This window comes from Misgurnus anguillicaudatus, chromosome 14, assembly GCF_027580225.2.
Source record: "Misgurnus anguillicaudatus chromosome 14, ASM2758022v2, whole genome shotgun sequence".
Taxonomy (NCBI): domain Eukaryota; kingdom Metazoa; phylum Chordata; class Actinopteri; order Cypriniformes; family Cobitidae; genus Misgurnus; species Misgurnus anguillicaudatus.
Genome location: NC_073350.2, coordinates 4,777,717 through 4,801,661, shown reverse-complemented (window position 1 = coordinate 4,801,661; position 23,945 = coordinate 4,777,717). Strand labels below are relative to the sequence as shown.

The 23,945-nt window shown below is 37.2% G+C and overlaps 1 protein-coding gene across 2 annotated transcripts in view; it reads left to right on the top strand.

Moving 5' to 3' along the window:
• The window catches only part of vgll4b (vestigial-like family member 4b), a 49,390-nt gene that overhangs the window by 13,612 nt on the left and 11,833 nt on the right, over positions 1–23,945 (top strand). The window contains exons 1-2 of one of the 2 annotated variants that reach the window (XM_073875760.1): positions 9,807–10,167; positions 19,630–19,807. In XM_073875760.1, the coding sequence (XP_073731861.1) occupies positions 10,086–10,167; positions 19,630–19,807 (260 nt within the window). In that variant the 5' untranslated portion in view covers positions 9,807–10,085. Of the gene's footprint in view, positions 1–9,806; positions 10,168–19,629; positions 19,808–23,945 lie in introns of those variants that run through there. The other variant, XM_073875761.1, reaches the window with a different exon arrangement.

The window sequence follows — 23,945 nt, the reverse complement described above, 5'->3', positions numbered from 1 at the left end:
TAAAAACTCTCCTAGAAATCTTTAGGTTTGATCACATGTCTTTCTTTCAGAGAATGATCTGTGATACAATAATGTGATGGGGTCCGAAAACATTTAGCACTTTCTGTTATATTCTGGTAAGTATTTTTTGACATTCGTGTCATGTTAGTTTGTCATTACATTGTTTTACACAACACAAGATTGTGTTTGTTTCTTCCAATTTGATATTACTGTGATCGAGGCTACAAATAAAAGCATCTTTGTTTTTTTGTTCTAACTATTGGCCTATTGCCATCTCACTTGGAGGTATATGTGTTCAAGCACATAAGCTTAACAGCCATTTAGACCTTGATGTATTCACACAACTCATTTTATTATTAAAGGCGCTCTAAGCAAATCTGTGAGACATCACTTTTTGTTGATGTTTGAACGGTTTTCAAACAAACGGAGCGTAGCTAACTCCTCCCCCTCCCTTCCGGGCTTTCATGAACGCGCCCAACCCCCACCCCCAAATCCTTCTTGTCGTTTATTGGCTGGAACACTTTGTTATGTTTCGTGGTGCTAGGTTTGGCCACTGTGTGTTTATTGCGGTTTGTGGAGCCTGGGCTGTCTACAGAGATCGCGTTTTTTACAGTTTGATCAGTGGACAGGCAGCAAAAAAATGTTTTATGGTCTAAAACTCGTGAATTCGCTTAGAGCACCTTTAAAATACATTTTTACCTATTCTCTGTTTAGTGGTAAGAATGTTGCATTCACTTTGTATTTGCACTTAAAATTTGAGATCACCCCTCAAACTTTATAGAGGTGACTCTCAGAAATAAAGGTACAGAAGTTGTTACTGGGACGGTACCTTTTAAAAAGGTCCAACCATTTTGGTACAGATATGTAGGGTTGCAAAATTCTGGGAATTTTCAAACTTTTTTCATGGGAATTAACGGCAATATATGGAAATAAACAAAGAATTTGAGTTGTTTATAACAGGGTACTTAAATGTAGTTTTAAAAAATCTTTAAGCAACAAGAATTAATGCAATTTCAGTTGAATTTCTACCCTGCAGATTCTTCATTCACATACACACGGCACACTGCTTACTGAAGGGCCGTTGAGGCCACACCCCCTGCATGAACTTACATTCTTCCAGAACATGCACAGATCATTTCTTCAATCCTGCACACAAAATAATGTCAAAATCTTTGCATGTATTCACAGAAAATTACATACATTTGTTAAAAACTTCCTTGTGTAAAGACGCATACACTTTTTATTATGCTTTTGTGTTACTCAATGAAAGAATCAATTAAGGTTCTACTTACAATTAAATCACTTAAAGGGACACTTCACCCATTTGCATTAAGCTTTGTATAGTTAGAACCCCAGTCATGTTTTTGAATGGTCGTGCATCATTCCCTCAGTTTCCACTGAGACAGGAGAAATACAGATTTCAGTGTTGCACTTCCTTCTTTCAATGATGTAAAAATCATCATTTTGCCTCATTGAAAGAAGGAAGTGCTACATCTTTGTTGAGGAAGTGAGACTACAAACACCCCTTTTCTTGGTCAAATAGGCACCAAATTCGAAATGTATGTTACACTTCGACTACAAATATGAAGCACTTTCAATAAAGATTGTTTCTACGGGTGAAATGCTCCTTTAAGATCTCATTATTAGAAAATGTATAACCTTGCATGCATGTCTGCTTATAACCAAACAAAATATTTATTTATGGATATAGTAGTTTATATAAATTTCCAAATACTTCCCATAAATTCTGGAAAATTCCTGTAAAAAAAGTTTCCAATTTGTAATATTTCCAAAATTCCCCAGATTAAGTTCCTATGGAAAGTTCCTGGAAATTTACCAGAGCAACCCTACAGATATGTACCTCTAAGGTACCAATGTGTATCTTTTAGGTATAAAAGTGTACTTTTTGAAGAGGTACCGCCCCAGTAACAACTTTTGTACCGTCTTGCACCTTTTTTCTGAGAGCGAAGGTATCATGTTTGATGGCTTTAGTCTTTTATTGTAGACTGACACCTCCGTGGCATCTCTCTCCCCAGAAGTGGATCTCTCCCGCAGGTCCATTTCCTCTGATGGCTGATCCCCCATCAGCAGCAAGATCTGGTTTCTTTTCCAAAACAAGAACAACAATACGCTGTCCCATAGTAACAGCAATGTCAAACGTGCTTCTCTCATATATAAAAGCTTTACACTTTAACCCTCTGTGGTACAGTGTTGTCTCCATGCAACATGACTTTATTTGGTTAGGTGCAACACAATTCAACACCTAATTCATAACTGTTCACACCTCCGCCGACTTAAGCTTCCAAAGTTACCAGTCCGAAGGTCATTCATTTACAATGGAAGCCGGCTTCTCTCAGCTGCAAGGAGCGTCAAATCCATCGGCATTGCATTTTAAGCGACCAGAGCGTCAATCAGAAAGTTGAAAGAAGCAGTTCAGCGACAAGCAGCGGCAAAACGCCAGCAACCTATTGGAATATAGTCTAGACGTTTTTCGCTGGCTGATTCCGGAGAAACATACGATGTAAACTTTCGTTCCAACCAAAACATTAGTTCCAAGAAAACAGACTTCAGAGCGGCCAAAGCTTCAACAAGCTTCCTCGTACTTTTGACAAGCGTCCTTGACCGGGTGGTGGTGTGAACGTACCGTAACTACTTACTTCATGAAGAGAGGAGGAGCCAGTTCTAACTTAACTAACAGCAGTGCATAAAAATTAGCTGTTTCTCAATTCCAAGAATGCAAAGAACGGCCTTGCGTTCTCGTGGAGATTGGTCTTGCCAGGCGACCTTGGAAGAACGAACTCATATGGTCACGAGAACACAGAATGCACTTGTGAGAATTGAGATGTGTGCGATCTTCCTGTGGGTCACCTGACCTCCGCCATTGTTTTGCCGCAGTGACTTCTGGGGCGCAAAGCGACTTCAGTGCGCAAGTCTGCACTCGATGCATCCTTGATATCAAGAACACATTCTGGTATTTTCATGCATCCTCCTCTGTATTACGTTCTTGAGAATTGGAATTGAACTTCGACAGTTAATAATGACGTAGAGCGAGGACACAATGACGCAAGATCACTGAAGAAACCATATTGAGAAACAGCCATGTTCATATGAGCAGCAGGTGTACACATGAGAATAACAATTTCTATAAAATATGTGTGAAGATACAACCAAAAGTTCATCTGCCTAGAAATGTAGTTTTACCATAAAGTCAATTCACAACTAGTTTAGACAACTTTACAGATTATGGTTATGGTGTGTGGCTCTGCATAGCCTGAAGGGGGCACCATGTTGGAGACCACTGAGCTAGACGATCAGTAATGTGGGTTTAATGTTCGCAACGTCAGAATTTATTTGGCAAATGAGTTTCAATTCAATTACTCGCATTTACACTTTTTCACATAAGTCAAATCTCAAGCGAGCGTAAAAAAATTTTGGCCAAGAAAAGTTTGGCATTTTCATCCCTTGTTTCTTATGCGATACTTCAAAATGCGCATAAAATCTGTGTGATGGAAACCCCGCTCACTCTAAAAAAACAAACGCTGCTATATAGAACCAAAACTGTTGCTTTGGATCGTAATCATAGAAGAACCGTTTTTAGTGCCATATAGCACCAGTGAAGCACCTGTGTAGAACCATATAGGTGCCATATAGAACCACTATAGCACCACATTTGGTTCTACATAGCACTATATGGTTCTACGCAGGTGCTTCACTGGTGCTATATGGCACTAAAAACGGTTCTTCTATGATTACGAGCAAAGAACCACTTTTGGTGCTATATAGCACCGTTTGTTTTTAGAGTGAGTAAAAACAAAGATGGGCCAAGTTGAGGAGTGATATTTAACTCAAGCTCCAACAAAAGTCGCTGTCTTTTTACCTCAGTCACATACCTGCTTCTTGTGACTTTGTCTTGATACTGTGTATACACCATGACATGCTTGGCGTGTACATGGTGATCCGCATGTGTAAGTGCACATCAAACATGAACAACGGGAGATTCAGGCTACTGCATAGGTCCTACACGGAAGTATAATGGGCCCATTAATGATAAACGAGTTTTACTAAAAATGTTAATATTAGCACTCTACCAAAAATATGTTCACATTTCTGCTTTTAAATTATTCAGAACACTGACTGGTTAACTTGCATAACATATGTTTAATATAATTGATTTATTTTTAGCGATTTGCTATTGAGGTAATCATTTTTGTAAAAAATGTTGAGATTGACACATGCTGCCGATACAGCTTGTATAAAACCCAGGTCATTTATTTAAGTTACTACCACTAGTGGCATAACACGGATCTCAAATGACAGCCTACAGATGATTATGCCTTTAATTATAAGTTTAATTGATGAGATCAAATAGCTTTTTTAATCATATATTACTGTAATCTTTAGGAAGATTATCTTTTTAAACACATTCAAACTTGTTTTATCCAATCCTACAGATTGTAAATGGCCTCATTACGCCCCAGCATATTGACTTATGATGATATACTTCAAAGTGGTCAGATTTGAGGGCGTGGTTTTGATTTAACATGAATCACATTTAATCTGAAGCTCAGAAGAGTTAAAGTCTCGCCATGAGAAAATCACACATTAGAGTTGTGTAAGGATTAATCATGATGGTTTTAAGAAACCTGTCTCCAATAAAAGGCTCTAAAAATGGTGCAAAATAGTACCAAAAGGTTGTAATCATAGGGGAACCATTTTTAGCGTACAGAGCAGCATCTCTGTAAAACCATCAAGTGGTACTATACATCTTATTCAGCCTGCCGCCTTGTTGATTTCAAACCGAGGCTGTGAGTGATGGACATCCAGAGCGTGCGCTTAAACCTGTTGTTTTGTATCAGGATGCTGGTCATTCAGCCATAAAATCACAGAAAATACATAGTTTTACACATTTGTACAAAACAAAGAACCTCAGGAATCATGTATTGCTAAAATGAGAAGGGACATATGATCTAATTTTTAGATAAGAGCAACGCAATGTGTAGCCTACATAAAATCTGTTTTGTTATTAGCCTGTTTGCAGTACTTTACAGCTTTCAGATACACCCGTAGACAGACTTTTTGGGGTAACAAGAGACAGGGTGGGGAAGCAGAACTGAAACTGAGAACAGGAAGTGGACTACAGAAAACAGGAAGTACAGGTACAGAATAATGGACTGAACAAACACTTCACCGTCCACCTGACAATATTCATGCAGCCATTTGAAACAACCTAACAACAAACCCAGCTGACACCCAGAAAATCCTGGTAACCATAGCAACCCTAGTCACATTTTCATCAGGAACACGGTTTACTGAGTGCTATAAAGTATTGATTATTTGATTCTTGGCTTTAGGAGTTAGGTGTGACACGACAACACTGAATTTATTATCTCCTTAAACTAGTACTGCATATCTCAGAAGAGCTTCAACAGCTTGCATTGGAGATTTAGATTTACAGTGCAGAAATCCCCTTTACCATTTCATTCAGTAATTCAGAATTGTTTGTGACATGCAGTGCATTGAACCATACATTTCTCACCTGTGTGTGTGTTTTCACTGGGATCAAACCCACCTTTGCGATGCTAATGCAAAGCTCTACCAACTATAAGCTACAGGAACACCATTGTCTAACCACAATAGAAACACACATTGTCAACACCTTTTGTTTCCAGCCTAAACACACAACATATAAGAGGTTTGCAAGGTGATGCGAGGGCAGCGTTTGTAGATTTCACTGCATAAACGGATGCTTTGCTGGGCAGTCGTTCACCTCATTTTGCGTAAATATTTCTGTCAAATTCTACAGCGTTTTGCTGTTATACGTCTCAAATATCTCCCCACCAATAATAACAACAGATCAAGCGGAGCTCTGAATGGCTGCACTGTTTAGGTTTGGAAAGGCCTGTATGTTAAAAGCCTTGTGTGTGTGAAATATGACACAATGCCTCTTCGAACCCAGTGAGAAGCATTTTCCTTTGGTATATTGACGGTCAGGGGGAAAGATGTGTGAGGTTAGGAGGGCTGGAGAATGAGGGAAAAGACCTTTAATCCCCACATCCATTGAGGGCGCTGTGATCGCAGGGACGAGAGAGTTCAATAGAAATGAATAGCACAGTCTTGAATAATCCATTCAGTGCTGCTTTGTGCTTTCTGGGCTGAATTGGGTTGGGAATACAGCAGTCTGTTAAAGGTTAACGCGTTGTAAAGAGTTTGCTAGCACACTACTGATCTACTCACATTAAGCCCAAGTTCCTGGTTCATGTGTATGTGCCATATAGTTGGTCATAAAATAGTTTACACAGAAATGATTATAGTATCAGGTTAATCTTTAAATTATAGATGAATATTTTGATTACGATGCTATAGTCTAATAATGGAAAAATCTGATTATATAATTAAACCATTAAATTAATCTGGTTACACATAATTAATTTTAGTGTATATTCTACTCAAAATAATTATGAATATAATTAATCTGAAATTACTTATAATTTATCAATTGAGTGTACTTATATTTTATAAGTACACTCAACTTAAAAAATATATCTGGAGTTAGATAAATTAATTGTGTGCATCTTCTTGTCATAATAAAATTAAGTAAATTCAACATAACATTTTTTTTCAGTGTATTAGTCATTTGGCATAATACTAGTAATTTTTTATGTTTATTCGAAGATAGAAAATATATATTTCTTATATCCTCATCATTTGTCTGGACAGCGAAGATCTATAGGGGATTTTGGTCATGAAAAAAGGCATATAATGATTTAAAAAAATCCTCTCCTTTTGTCAGCAACCAATTAACAGAAAAACTGATAATCTGCAATGCTTAATAAAACGTTTCCATTTGTTGGTCATTGTTTTCATCACTATATCATTATCAATCATTATTATTTGACTTCGCTTGAGCAGCTGTCTGTCGTGTGTGTCAGGATCATTACGGTGGTTACTGTATGCAGATCTGTACGTTTTAGTTTAGTTTAGTAGAGTAGTACGTTGAGTTTCATGTTTATTGTTTCACTTCATGCTTCTCACATAAATTAAATAGCTTAAGCTCAAATCATTATTTTATGTCCATTTATTCATTAATTCCATAGTTTTGTAATAAGTGGGATAATGTATACTTATCCTGCCATTATTATAAAAGATCTGTTTATTATTGTTTCCTAATCTTTGTAAGTCACTTTGGACAAAAACATCTGCTAAATGCTTAAATGTAAATGCAAACACTGTGTAGACACTGTGATCTGGGTTTAGAAACACTTTTATCTGGACATAAGAGTTTAGCAGTTTTATCACTGTAACTTTATGGATTAGTTTCTGCTTTCAACAGTTGATTCAATAAATCAGTTTACGGATCTACAGAGTCTGATGAGAATAAAAATAATTTATCTACAACAGCCGAGCTTTTATAAATATTACTAATAATCATTTTATTAACAGTTCATTTAGACTGCAATGCTTTAATTTAGTAGCATAAATAACAATGTTTCAGTAATGTTTCAGTTTGAATTAAAGCAGATGAGGGCTACTGCAAGTTGATTTTTTTTTTAAACTAACATAGATTGGTGAAGTCTTAGTATCAGTACTCTGAATGAAAAGGTGTTGGCTTTCATCTAATGTACTAGTCCTGTTTAATGTTTCCAGAATCTTTTTTCCATGGACTTTTAAAGGTGCAGTGTGTAAATTTTAGTGGCATCTAGTGGTGAGGTCGTGAATTACAACCAACGACTCAGTCCACTGCTCACCTCTTGCTTTTGAAACACATAGAGAAGCTACTGTAGCCGCCACATGTCATCGTCGTAGACAACGTAGTAAAAAAGTTTGGGCTTCTGTAGAAACATGGCGGCACAAAATGGCGACTTCCATGTAGGGATGCTCCGATCGATCGGCCGATAATGCTTGCTATGTTTCTCTATGAATTACGGTGAAATGCCGCTACATCCAAAAGCCAGGAGGCGCTCTCGTGCAGAAACTTAAAATGCGCTGTAGACGAAGAACAATACACACGACCCAGCCGTGATGACACGCAGCTCCATGAAATGGCTGAAGGATATATTTATATTGCTGTTCTTCAAACCTTTTCAGGTATTTTCATGATAATAAAGAATGTTTAATAGTTATGTTTGACGAGTGTTGCTTTTTCAAATGCATGTTATAAACGACTCAAACTAACAGTGATTTTAGATCGATAAGGACTTACTGATCAAAAGCCGTAGTACATGAAATAGCTGTAATAAGATCGGCTGTCCGATTCAGAATAGTGATCTGCAACGTATTATTAGTGGAGATCGGCATTGATCAGAGCATCCCTACTTCCATGTAAGGGGACCCTCAGTGTATGTAGATAAAAACATCTCATTCTAAAGTAATAAAAACATAACGGTTCATAATGAAAGGTTTTTATACACCACTGATAATATTATAGTTTTGTATATTATTTTGCATTTCTGTCAAGAGATCCTTCTAAAAATTACACACTGCATCTTCAATTAAAAAGAACATTTAAACCAGCATTCATATTGTTAGTATTTGTAATTTTAAACATTAAGTTTCCCTTTTATATATTATTATTAGTGAGGTGTTTGACATTACGTTTAAAGACCAGTTGAAAAACAACGTAATAAGAGCTCTCCATTTTGGCCTACAGAATAATTTGATTATTTGAATGACTGATGAAAATAACAAAGTCTGAGCCCAAATAACAGTTTTTTTATTTTATTTTTTTATTTATTTTAAAGCTTGTGAATCAGCTAATAAAAGATGATGAAAAAAACATGCAAGAATTATTCTGCTTGTCCTCGTTTGCATATTATAATGAGTGAATGATGATCGTTTGTGGTGGTGAATGGAGTAAATGATAGAGCTTTGGACCACTAGAGGGCGACAGAGTCTCACTATAAATGTTGATTTTGGGGTTGTGTTGGTTGTACAGTGACTATAGTAGTGTTTAATAGTAATCAATGTACACTGTACGAAATTACATATAGTAATGTCAATTATAGTTGCTTTTAATACATTTTTTACCAAAAGTTACATTGTAACCCTAACCTATACCTCTTTTGAAAATTCATGTTTTTTATAGGTAAGCTAATACTGTACATGTTACATGCAATAATTTTGTCGTTTTAAAATCAAGCTTAAGATGCATATTTTGCTATTTGAAATGAATACTGTGGGAATTGGCCAGACAGACATGTTGAGAGAGAGATCAGTAGCCGAATTCTTACTAGAATAATGTTAGAATAGAACTTTTTTACTTTGCATTCACTTACAGTGTACTTAACAAAGCTTTAAGTAATGTGGATTTAAAGAGTTTACATTGAGTTCGGGAGCAGTACCTTATTCTAATCAATGCTAACATGAAACTGTAAAATAAAGTGCTACCAGAATATTATTGGTTCATTGTGCTGTCATTATCATGCTGAGTTACTGTGTGGTTTAAATGTTTAATAACTAGTAGCTGTTCCCTTTTGACTACACTAATTAATGTTTGTTAATAGCAACGATTTCAGTAGTAGCCTAACTTGCCTAACAACATGCATCGTACATCATTATCGATTAAAATTTGAATAAAACTTTGTAAACTATTAAACTGTTTAATGAAAACCACATGCATCAGAAACTAAATGTAAAAACTGTATCAGATAATAATCTTTTCCTTTTTGTGATTTCCCTTGCTTTTCCCCTACTACACTCTCTGTTTCTCATCTGTTTCACCAATTCCCATGGGAGCGTGAAAGTCTCGCGTAAATTCGCGAGCACGCACAGGCTGAGGAGGCGCGCACAGAGGAGCTCGGGAGTGCGCATTGAAGTCATAGCGAGCACAAGCTGCGTGTCAGTGCAGTCGACTTACAGCGGGCTGTGAGGAGAACTGGCGCGCGACCCCTTTGTCCTGAAATACAACTCGTTTCAATCGCTTAAACTTCTCAAAGTTTCTTTAAAGTGGCATTAGAGTTCTTCTGCTCGTCCGGTACTTTAGCAGGTCGGCGTAAATTCGTTATTTTGGCTTTGTGTGAAGTTAAAGGCTGGGCCTTCCTGACGAGAGGAAAAGCGAAGCTGGTCTTTCTGCGATTAAAAGTCCATAAATGCTTTTTACCAAGATGGACCTGTTGAACTACCCGTACTTGGACAAAATGAACAACAACATTGGCATTCTGTGCTATGAAGGTGAAAGCAGCGTTTGTTTTTCCTCATACTTTTGCTTGATAATATTTAGTGTTTATTAGTGAAAATAACGGACGCCCGTGACGTCATCGCCGTTGGTTTATGCGATGTTTTTGTGTAACTTTAACTTGTCGGGTATGTTTTAAGTTTCTGAAGAATTGCTCATGAAATGTAAAACTTTTGTATTTTGTATCTGTGTTTTTTTTTAAAGTGTAATACGTGCGAACGCGTTAAACTTACTTCAGTGTTTTAGTTGCGACTTCAAAAATGCATATAGAATTGAAGAACATGTTTTTTCTCCTCCAATTTTTATCTGTAGAGTTTGAAAAAGTCAAATTTTAAAATGAAAAACTTCAAAACATGTCTGTTATGCGTTTCATTTGAAGCAGCTACAGCTGAGCTGGTTGCGCATGCGCACATGAACGGTTCACTTCATGAGAAATGTGCAGTATGCAGATTCCTCTGGCCCAGTGCTGTAATCCACAGAGTTTACAACATTCAGCCATACTAGTGGTATTATCTGGAGTCAGTTACACAATGAAAGTAGTAACTCTCACCATATTGTCTAAAGTTGTGAAGTTCAGCATTACTGGACGATTTTGGAAGACAGGATTCTTGAAGATGTTAATGTTTGGGGGGGTTGGTTCTGCACCACCAGCCTCCTGTCGTTGGCCATCATGTGTCAAGAAATCCGAAATGTGATACAGTTCTCCTCCAGGCTGCACATACGCACCTCCCGGCACTGCTTTCAAACTTTTTTTAAACATTTTTTTTGTACATAAAATTAATAACTCATGTGAGGTGCATCTTGTTTGTTATTTGGCAAATTACTAAAGCTTATTATTATTTGTCTTCTTTTTAATTAATTAATTAGGGCTAAATAATAATTTTGGGCTTTGCATGTTTTTCAGCTGTTTTTTTTTACTAAAGCCACTAAAGTGCAATGTTGTTGTGTCACACTACACTGGTTTGTTAGTGACTACAAATGGTATCACCAACCCTTTTGTGATTTGTTCATGTCTGCGAGTAGTTGCGTATGTCACACCTTCCTTGGCCGTGACACTTTCTTGTTTCCAGATAACGCTCCAAATCATTCAATGGAAAATACACCAGGAACAACGTGTGGCCACATGGTTGGCGTTACTGGCATATCTCTCCGTTGAGAATCAGAGCGGATGTTGGGCAAATCCAGCACTGCTTTGGAACACTTTTCTTTTGGTCAGCTGGTCACATGACCCAGTGACAGTGGATGGAAATACACAATCGCAACCATTTTTGCTCGCTGTTGCACGGCTGCCGCTTCAGCTATTTTTAATGTGTGCCAGAGAATTTCCTGAGCACATAGCTAATCCATTACAGCTCCTGTGAGTAGAGCATCATCTCTTAAAATAGATCAATTTCAGCATCACTTTGTCTCTGTGCTCGTGTGGACATAAAGTAGTCAGAAAAGCACGCGTTAAAGGTCGTAGCTGAAAAGATACGGCATTGCTGAACTTTGCCTCATGCTTTATCAGGAATTAAATGAATGCATGCAGTCTTTTAAGGGTCCTAGACGGACCTTCCTATCTTTATGATCATTGTTCTTCACACCATATCTGATTTTAGACTGGTTTACCAGTGGTTTGAAGAGTGTAAAACTAAAGTCAGCGAGTAAGTTAATGGCAGTGATGTCTTGTGTTATCATAGATGTTAGCTGGGAACTTTACTGCTTGTAAAAATTTTACAGTAGACACAAGATCTTAACCTCTGTGGATGGCCCTACAGTCTGATGCCAAGTGTCTGTCATTATAATTAATTGAGCCTTATTTTTGTATCATGTAAAATTGGAATCCATGGTGAAACAGGAAAATGTCTCTCAATTGACAAGGCCATCGGTTGTTTTTCTGACAATCTGTTTATTGGTCAAGCAGGTAGGGCGGTTAGCTGAAGCCGATAATTGTTTAATATAAGTGGTTATTTGGTAACTACCCAGTGTCTTCAAGCATATCATTAACAATGTGTTGTTTCACATTTTTCAAAAGGATGTTTTCCTGTGACTGCAGACATGTTCAAGAGGAAAACGTGGCCTTTTCCTCACTCGCTCACAGTTTGAATTGGTGGCATGCTGAGCACTGCTGTGGCCAGCAGAGTTTAAATTGAAGCTGAGCCTGCAGCCAAGAGTTAAATGCTGACTGTCACTTCCCTTCTGAAAAGCTATAAAGGGCTGCTAAAATGGAAAGATAAACCCCCTGGCTATATCTATACCTGTTGAGCAGTTGCCTCTGTGTCTTCAATAACCCATCTCCCTTAAAAGAAAGATGCTGCACTTATGAATGGGTAACATATTGTCTGCTAGCCACATGGTATTAGATTTCAGACACCGTAAAACAAAGGAGACTATTGATTGGCAAACATCTGTGCTATGATCAAGGAACTGTATTTGACTTTTCCATCTTTGCTCCTTTTCACTCCAACAGTTGCAAAAAACATAACTTGTAAAAAACACGTTTTTTTTGTGCTCACTAAAGCTCTCTGTGAATGAGTACAGAAGGAAAGGGGGTTGGCGCACATCTGTAACACAATCTCATTCTGTCTTGACGTTTGAAGTCTCTAGTAGTAGGGCCGGACTTTGATCACTTGTGTGCGTAATGACCGTCTTTGAATAGATCAAACATTGGCTACATCCCTCCTTACACAGTCTTTTATGGCTCCTACAGTTTTCAGCAAAGGTTGCTGTAAGGTCTTGCATGGTTTAAACTTCATAGGAGAAACAGACACGCTTGAGTGTGAAATTCAACAAGTGGGTTAAAAAATCTGCTTGCTCCTGATGTCTTGTCTTCAGGGCTTTGCATGTGAAAGATATCTGCGTGTTGTTGCACGCTTCAAAGCTCTACAGTAACTCTGATATAGGACATTGTCGTATCTTCAAATGCTGTTACGTCTTTCTTTGAAGTTTGGCAGATTTAGCTTGTGTTTTGCAGACCTACCTTGTTTTTTCTCATACAAATTGAAAACATCTGATTTTCTCTTAAATTTTATGGAAGGATCCAATTTTTATTGGCTCTCTTGGGTGTCCCCTAAAGAATCTAATATTTACCAGATATGAAGTATTTGCGCATATTGTTGTCATAGTACTTGACATTTAATTTTGGCCTATTGTTAGAAGATGATTGCTAATTATCTCATTGTATAAATCTCATCAGACGTTTTCACTAATGACTTATGAGATATTCCAGTCCAGTCTTAGCTCTTAACTCAATTGTAGAAATTATGTGTGAATGGAGAAATTTCTATACAACAAAAAAACATGATTGTGATCACGGTTTGCATTTCATCAGCTCATTTGCCTTTTAAAGGATACCCAAAAACAGCAAATGTTTGCTCAGACATACAAAATTTTAACATGTTATTATTTTATCTGTGGGGTATTTTGAGCTTAAACTTTACATATGCACTCTAGGGACACCAACGACTTATTTTACATCTTAAAGTCTCATAATATGACCCCCTTTAAGCAAATTCTGTGGTAACACAGAACAATGAGGTTGTATTTGTTAACATTAGTTAATGCATTAGCTAACATGAACTAACAATGATCAAGTATTATACAACACTTATTATTATTAGTTCATGTTAGCTAATGCATTTACTAGTACATTTATAAAATTAAACATTGTTAACAATGTTTACCAATAACTTAACCTTTTTGTAAAGTGTTACCAATTTTATTAATATTTTATGGCACCTCAACGTCATTGTCACTCTTGTGCTTTCATTTTACCATATTTGATCCTGTGAATAAGGCTAAAATAAACCAGATGGATGTTTAGCAAGATTTGATGTATTGCGCCACAAGGTAACACATGACATGTAACATCGCTTACAGACTGGTGCATTAGGGTCTGTTAGTTTTTTGTCACATTGTATGCAAAGTAATGCCATATTTCACTTCTACAGCCCTCTTTGCTTGTTAGTTGTGGCTGTGTAGCGTGATCCATCTCGCATGTTACACTACTGCAGAGCTCGCTGGTTTAGCATCACTTTGGTAGCGCACTGCCGCCTGGCAGTGGACTTAGGAACAACAGCATTTCCAGTACCTTAACCATCGAAATCACACTATAGAACCTTTTGAAATATTATATATACACCGGTAATTTTTCAGAACCGGTTTACCGTGCAACCCTAGCATGCATGTTTGTGCTTTTCTGTGCTGTTATTTTTGTTTCAAGGGGCACATTACCATAAAATTTTAAAACCCTTGCTTGAGCGCAGTGATTGACTTTAGGACTGTTCTTTACTGTCCTAGACAAATCTTGCTGGATTAGTTAAGTAAATTAAGTAAGTTAAGTAAATTTGCTTTCAGTCACTGATGTTTGGCATTAATATCTTTTTGGCCCTGTATTACTGTTTTTTTTTAATGCTTGATCAGATCACAAGTGGAAAATATTAACTTTTGATATTTTAATTCGTCTCTCTTATTGACTTTTGACCGCTTCTGTGCTGATTATTTAAAGGTGATGGTCTGTGGGCGAGTTGTTAAAACACGAGCGTGATTAATTTATCGCACACAAATATCATGCCAGAGTCTGCTGCTTGTGTTGTTAGTAAACATGCTGCACAGAGTTTTGCACATGTATATGTAAGCTTTCTCTGATATTTCAGAGCAAGTGATGAAATAAGTTGGTGCAACTTTCACACGCTCGCAATGTGAAACAAAGAGTGGTTGCTTTAGTTTTATCAATGAAAGCCTAAAGATAGCACTGCACAGTGTGGGTTCATGCTTGAAATCCAGACCAATTTAAAAACATTGTGCTCGTACATCACACAGTAGTAATAGAGTAATAGGCTGTCTTTTGTAGCTGTTTGAACTAGGGCTGTAACGATTAATCGTGTGTCCCATTAAAAATGCCTGTCTGAAATTGATTCGGCTGCGATTCTGCGATTCTGTTTCATGCACAGCTTGTGCGTGTACTACGGCATTTGGTCAGTAGAAAGTCCTTATCAATTTAAAATCATTATGAGTCCGAGTCGTTTATAACATGCATTTAAAAAAGCAACACTTGTTAAACAAAATCATTTAAAAATATTTTTTATTATCATGAAAATACCTGAAACAATTTGAAGAACAGCGATATAAATATTCCTGTAAACATTTCCTGGAATAGCGTTTGTAATGCTGCTACTTCTGTGGGACAAAGGGTGTTTCTACACGAGAGTGCCCCCTGGCTTTTGGATGTGCTGGAATTTCACCATAATTCATTAAAATTCATTAATTGAGAGAGCGCGCATTTGAATGTTTAATCGTTACACCCCTAGTTCGAGCACATTCAACCACATGTGCGTCTACACCACAAAAGTAATCTGGACAAATGTTTTTCAACTACCTCTGAATGTGGGCGAAAATGGCAGAGCTCAAAACTTTCACACCCTATTTACACTTGTATTTAATGTTGTCCACGATCGACCAAAACGCTGCTTAATACCAGGTGTAAACAGCCTCTTTTAACAGAGATTTAAATTCAGGCAGAATTTTTTCTTTGTGAGGGTAAAAAAAACAGTTCATGTGCTATTTCCCCCCCCAAAAAAGTATAAACGTTGTGACTTTGTGTTGTTATGAAAACATTGCCCTGTTTGTTTTAAGCGTCTTGACCAGCACAATACATCAACATTGGATCAAGCGATGGCATGAGTTTTTGACAGGCTAGTTTTTCCATTTGAAAATTGGGTAAGTGTTTTGCGAAAGCTATATAAAAAATCATGTCTCTCTGAAGACAAACGCAGATAAGCTATCATGTTTCAGGGACTGTGTGGACATTTACTGCGTGCTTGTCTAAAGCAGCGCAGCCTTTTCTCTATTAGCAGCCAAAAACAATGATGTCATCACCGTTGCCATGGAGCACGGACAGACGAGCTGAAACATGCCAGTCAGGAAAATAGGCCGCTTGTTTTGGGAAGTACCTCACAAGCTCATATATCGAAGCTTTATTATTTGTTCACTTGATACTGAAGTCAAGTAAATGTGTTGTGTGAATGTATGCATGATTTATTTATAAGGGGTTGGTGTAAGAGAGGACACCTGATGTGGAGTTGTTTTTACCATCTCTATTTATCATTTTACTCTGTGAAAACTAGCCCTGTGAAGTGCTGCGACAGTCAGGTCGAGTATAATAAATGGATGTTGTAAAAATAAAGTTTCTCAGGCTTATTTAACATCATCCCAAGTGGAAAGTCCCATTGGCGAGAGCATGCCAGTTGTAATTTTCCTTCCTTACTCCTACACAGAGTGCCTGTAAATGTACTGAGGGCTGCATTTCACAGAGGAGTATTGAAGAAATCTTACAATACAGCATTTCAGACACGGCAGTGTGATTGTGGATCACATAAAATCTATGCAGACGTATTGAACACTTGTGTGATATTAATATATTAGGGCTGCAACTAACCATTATTTTCATAATCGATTATTCGTGTGATTATTATTTTTTCCAATAATCAACTAATTTAGTCTTGAGAGATGTGAAATGGAAATGTTCTGCTTCCGTCATTGTCGCCGGGTCGACGAATCCAAACCAGCCCAATGGCCATTCAAAATTAGTCCAATAGCATCCCAATGACTATTCACAGCTCAAATACCAGCAACTAATAAACCAAATCCTTTCATCTCCAACCTGCAGAAAAAACATCAACCTGCAGAAACCGTTTAAAAGTAGCCCAATTCACACTTCCGCCAAAAGGCAGAGGACCTGGCAACGCTGCTTTGCTTTTAAACTAGCTGGTTGCGCCGCGCTAAGTAGCAGTGCCTTGCATGCAGCTTGCATTGTATAAAGAAAACGTGACTGACTTTGAGCAGGCAGCTTGCCCTGTACCGTATTTTTCAGTCTATAGACAAGTCTCCCGGGTGAAATAGGCGGGCCGCCATTAGCCTTTCACTCTGCCAATGACTTCCGTTTAGCGTCTTTTACTGCCTTTGGTTAGCGTGCAGAAAAAGTAAACTATGGATGTTGTTACACGCCAACATGGCTCCGGGACATATTGTGCTGTACGCGGTTGCAACAACTCGTGGCGAAAACAAACTCACTAACCGGAAGTGCTTGGCAGAGTGAAAGGCTAATGTTGGGAAACTTGTCTATAAGCCGCAATTTTTTTCATAACTTTTCTGGTGCTGCGTCTTGTAAGTCAGAATTAATTTTGACATCTATAAGGCAAGCGATAACATTACCGTCTACAGCCGCAAAAGTCCACCATATGCTGCTTCTGTATTTATTTAATTCAATGGATTCTGTAATGTGGAATGATGAGTATGCGAACTTCACGCTAGTTGGCTTATTCGGTTAAAATAGCCTATTCAACCTTCCAGGTAAGTTCTGTATGCTATGGTTTATGGTTTAAATAACTGATCATATTACTTTAACGTACAGACATCTATTTAGCCTGCTGTTCTGCCTGCTATTGTTTAGTTGAATAACTTGCCTTGATTAAATTTCTGTTCTTTGGCTTGGATTTTGTGAAATAATTTTCTAAATAAACGCGACGTATAGTCCACTGTGACTTATGTTATTTTGTCTTAATGACGCATTTTTTAATGATGCGGCTTATAGTCCGTAAAGTACGGTGTATATAGAAATAGCACCTGACTATCATTATAAGATGTATGAAGCAGAATGCGTGTCCGCACTATCCGACGGTGGTACAGGAGCATGTGAAGTCACAGACCAACTAATGGATAATGAAATTCATTGACAACAAATGTTATTGATTTCATTGATAAGTTGTTGCAGCTCTTATGTATATTTACTTGAAGTTAAAACGCAATTTTGGTACAATTTGAAACTAATATAAAAAGTTAATTTTAGCATAGCTGGAATGATTTGCTGGTGGGATTTTGAAAGAGGTCAAGTTTACAGTACATGAAAAGTGTCTTTGTGCTTATAAATGTACAGAAGATAGGTCAGCTTCAATAGCAGTTCAATGGTGTTACGCTGTAGGTGTAATAACTTGCATGCACCCGTCTGTAAGTTCAGAAGAACAAAAATGACAAAGTTTACCTTTGTTTTTATGGGTGATTCTCACGAAAACTTGGTTTTAAACATGTCAAGCATGAAAATGTAAAAATTGCTTAAATTTACTTTTTTTCCCAGCAGACATTGAAAAACAAAGTCTGGAGTAAATAGGAACATTAATTTAAAAACTTTTACTTATCATTTAACACTTTTTGTAACATAATTAAAAAAATTAGTCCTAAAAAATCTCATTACCGCAACAGTCAGAAAACATCAACACTGACATATTTTCAAAATGACATGACAAACCTGAAAGAACATAATTTGAAGATTCTGCACATGCATTTAAAATCAAAGTATTATGCTTCTATTAATTAAATGAACATTTAATAAGCATCTGTTGCGGTAATGATAATCAAAATGTCGTGTAAGCATTCTGACAAGACAATATTTCAAGTTAACTGTAAAAAAATGATCTTACCTGGTAGCCATCTTGAAGTAACTGGTCCATGTGCTTGGTCACTCAAAATCAAACTTTATTAAAATTCTGTATGTGTGCTTAAACTGTTCTCAAAAAGTGTTGCGGAGGATGAGAACATCAGGCATGGACACATCATTTTCCTAATTTTTCTTCATTATTATTATACATGAATATTCAGTAAATCTTTTTTCTGTCATCTAAAGTAGTCTAGCAAAACATCCATTCATTTTTTTTCTTAATATTTTTGTGTTAATTTGATTAAATTACAACATAAAGCATTTTCAAAAACAGCCGGAAACATTGCGGTAATGAGAACTTCAGAAGAAAATGAGATCAAATTTACAATTATAAATACTTATTTTGAAATCACACAATGTGAAATCTAGAAAAAAGTATTATGTTAATTATGATGATTTTTAATGTTACTATATTACACATTTTAAAGCTAAAATCATTAGTGCCGTGGTGTTTCAATGGTTTCGTGAGAATCACCCTTATACTCGACTCCTCACTTTGCTTTGACGTGTTTTTACAATGCTGCTCCGGCATCCTCAATAAAGAAAACATGAAAAGGAGGATTATTGAGTGAATCGTGTGGTATGATAATTCTGTCTGTGTGCTTAAGAACCATCTCATGTTATTAGGATCTATAAATCAACATCAAAGCTATTGCATGGGATATTCACTGAGCTTCTTTGATGTGTAATATAACATGTTGGTTCACTGATATGCTCTGTAGTATCTTTCTTTAAAAAAAACCTCATGATATATTGGCCTGTCAGACACGGTTATCAGCCTTTGCTAGTAAACTATGGCCAAATATTAGGAGATTATTTGGCTTCGATAATAATTTGTTGTTATAGTGTAGACCTTAGACCTGTAGTTTTTCAGTAGTAGTGTTGTTTTAGATAATTGTTTCATACCATTAATCATTAACTACACTTCATGTGTCCTGTGAATGCTGAATTAACAGTCTGACACTAATCTCTGTTGTATGTTGTGTAGGTGAAGCTGCTCTCAGAGGCGAGTCCAGAATGCAGTCCATGTCACTATCCTCTGCCGTCAGCAGTCACAGGACGGGCCCTCCTCCCATCAGCCCCAGCAAGAGGAAACACAGCGGGGACCAAGCAGACGATGACATCGACTGCAACAGCAAGATGAGCCGGCTGTTTGCCGTACAGTTGTAAGTGGAACCAATTAATATCGTGTTTTGTGGACACATTTGACACGCTGACAGACATTCACAGCTTGTGTCCTTTCCGGCGGAGTGGAAATCTGAAAGCTCTTGCACGCTTTCCAAAAGTATGCAAGCCACTTTAGTCACACATTTGCAGATCTGGTTGGCAATCATTTTTAAAATGACTTACTCTGTGGAAATTAGGCCCATGCAGTCAGTTTTCCAGCAGAAAGAACTTAGGGAATGTGCTGAGGACCAAGGCCTGAAATTCCTGTCATTCCAGCTCTCCGAGTGGAGCACATGGGCTGTTTGTAGTGCCTGGCCATGCCCTCATGGCAGAGCTGTGGATCATTCCACACATACCAGCCCCGTTTGAAAGGGTAGTGTTCAGTCATAGGACACAAGACGTGCTATTCAGCAGTGAATAAGACACACTGGTGCTAGGCAGAGCAGCTGAGGCTCATTTATGACCACCCGACAAATTAGGACCCAAGTGCACAAGCGAGTATGAACAACAAATCCTTATTTCCTTGCATGGCAAACTTGATCTACGCTCAGGGTTTTTTCACTTTATTTTGAAGTGTATTAAATAGACATGTTTTTAAATGCTTTTAAGCTATTATCCATCAAAACTGCTCTCATTTTGGCATACCATTGAAACTTGTAGCTGATTTTAAAGCTTAGGTTCTCCATCTAGCAGCATATTGTAGTTTTATAACAGTGATTTTATTAGCTATTTATGCATTTGGCAAACGCTTTTATCCAAAACGACTTGCAGTGCAAGTTATACATTTTATCAGTATTTATGTTCCCTTTGACCTTTTCCGCTGCAAACACAATGCTTTACCACTGAGCTATACAGGAACAGCTTATTAGCTTGTACTTTATTACTCTCCAAATTACTTCTGAATCTGCTACATGCAAACCTCCATAATGCTTTTCATTCTGCACTTCACTAGCTGAGATACATGATGTTCTTGTGTTGTTTTTTATATAGTAAAAAATCTGATTTGAACCTGAACAAGGGTATTGTTTCATCCCAACGCTGCATTATTGCAAGCCTGAATGGAAAAGCAAACTTTAGAACATAAATGATTCAATGGCTGCATGCAGTTTTAAAATTTGTGGTTTTTGTATTTAATACTATTAAAAATTTAGCAGTTTAGAGAGGAGGAAACCAATACCAACCGAATGGTTGGTACATTATTCATTACAGCTCAGATTTGACACCTGGATTTATACCAGAACTTACGAAATTTACCATAGTTCTTGTTGTATTGGCATTTATAATGTAAGGTTCCCACGGGTCCTTGAAATTCTTAAAAGTTTTTGAATCTGGGGGAAAATATCAAGGCCCTGTAAAATTTTTGTAAATATACATGCATAGATACAGGTCATTGAAAGTGCTTGAAACTATTTTATGTAAGAAGTTTTCTGAATATTATTTCCTGTGTAGTGTAGAATAATATCATAAAAATTCTAGACTTTTTAAGCACACATGCCAAACTGTTCACTTTAAATGCTTATATCTTCTCTATGCGAATGTTGATTCATACCAAAATGCATTTTTGCATAGTTGTGTTTGACACACTTCTCAGGTTATGTAACGGTTGTTCACTGAGAAGGGAACGAGACGCTGCGTCTCCCTGACCATACTTCCTGAGTCCCTGTAATGCTGTCTTTGGTGATATTTCAAATAACGATATACTTCCTGCACCCTGTCTTTAAGCCTCACCATTGGTTGAATTTGATATACACATTCAGACACACTTACCACTGGAGGCATCCCCAAAGTGTCACTGCAGTGACGCAGCGCGAGTTCCATCAAAAGGGAACTGTAACAATGTATCTTAAAAGGTAACACAATGTAACCTTGCTCTCACTTGAAATGTCCCTACATTTAGTCCTTGAATATGGACCTGGGAAGTTCTTAAATTGGAAGTTAGCCAAGGTGTGGGAACCCTGATAATGTGACTACTGTAGTATTTGTTAGTAGAAAGAATAGCATAAGCATTTAAAAACCCCAGCTGTAGTAAAAGATTCAATGGTACATTTTGCTAATAGATTATTTAAAGGAGACGTATTATGAGAATGTGACTTTAAGTGCTATAATTGGGTCCGCAGTGCTTCTATCAACTAGGGATGCATAACGATTAATCGTGATTCATCTATAGCAGACTAAAAGTTTTTGTTTACATCATATGTGTGTGATCTGTGTATAATAACTTTGTATAGATAAATGCACACACATGCACGTGTATATATATTTAAGAAAAGTTTACATGTGGATATACATTAGAGCTGCAACTAACGACTATTTCTTCTGTCGACTAATCTAGCGATTATTTTTCCGATTAGTCGACAACTTTAACGATTATTTTTTATTGTTAATATAATGTTCTTTTTTGATTAGCTATTTAATCTGTTGGATAATCTGTTTTTCTACTCTCTGATCTGAGTCATTGTTTGTTTTATTGTATTTTAACACAACTGAATGCTATTTTCACATATTATCTGTTCTGTTGTCAGACATAAAGACTATTAAAATGGCGACTAAACATGACCCAATAACCTTGTGTTTAATCCAACCAGCTGCTACTTTAATCTTGATTTATAAACGCAACATCGCAGACAATTCGGCGCAAATTAAAAAATTGCCATTACACAGAGTTACTACAGAAGGCTTGCGCGGGCATAGGAGAGAGAGAGCTCGCGCACAAGCACATAGAGAACCAGTGTGTGTGGGAAAACACTGCTAACCTTTCATGATAAACTCGAATCTGTCATCTTCTCTGTCAGTAACATCTGACGTTTACGTGAAAATGCAAGTACACAGGGGAATCCGCATGGAAAACATCCAACTTTTAATTCTTTCACTCAGTGTCATGTATAGGGCCCTATAATTTCCGCGATCACGGAATCGCGGACGGAATCGCGGAATTGGCTAATAAACACGGAATCTAGTATAAACGCGGAATTTCGCGGAATTTTACATATTTGGAATAAAATTATGTTTTTGTGTGGGAGACGAACGTATGTCTGGGGGAAATGGCGCCGCTCTCTGTCTCTCTTTCGCTCGCACGTGCAAAGAGCTGCATGCTCATGCTGTCCTAAGTCAGATCACTATCCTGTGTATGTTTGTAAAGTTATATGCATTTCAAGCGATTGTGTATAAAATATGGATCGCGTTCCGCTGGATTGATGTGTTTAAGGCACTTCTGAAGGCACCACTGCGTTGACACCTTGTTGTAGCCTCCTGCAACAACACTAAAAAGATCCAATGCATTGAATTGAGTGGTGTGTGCGCGCGTGCGCGCGCGTGTGTATGTGCGTGTGTAAATGCATCTTTTATAGTCATTAAGTAATTCTGTTATCCAGTTTTTCCCCCAAATCATTTACATTTTAATCATTAACATTAAAAGGCACACTCTTTTTATGACTAAAATAAAAGTAAAGGGTAAAAAATATAATTGCCAAAAATTAAAACGGATAAAACGGAATTTGCAAAAATTAAAACGGAGAAAACGGAATTTGGGAAAAAATAAAACGGAATTTGGGAAAAAATAAAACGGATTTTATAGGGCCCTACATGTAAGAGAGGCGCTGTCTAGGGGCTTAACACAGAGAGAGAGAGAGAGAGCGCGCACGAGAGGCACCACAGAGCGCTCACAACAATAAATGAAGCAGTTTTAAATGAAAATAAAAATGTAAATGTTGCGGCCATTGTTGATTTTGTGGCGCACACAAACAAATCAATGTATGGAAAACACTGCCAGGAGCAGAAGCCGCCATTACGCAAGATGAATGTAAACAGCGTGACACGTCGACGCATTTTACGCATGTCGACGTATTTGCATGTATATACGTATATACGCATGTCGTTGCAGCACTAATATACATTTGTATGCTTTATATAATTTATATTATATATAAATACTTAATTTATATAAATATTTTTTCCCTTAAAATTATACATGCATTTGTGCATATTTATATATACATAATTATTATACACAGTACACACACACATGATGTAAACAAAAACGTTTATTCTGCTATAGATTAATCGCGATAAATCGTTATGCATCCCTACTATCAACCTAGAAAATGTGTAAAAGAAAAACCCAGTAACTTAGTTTTGTGA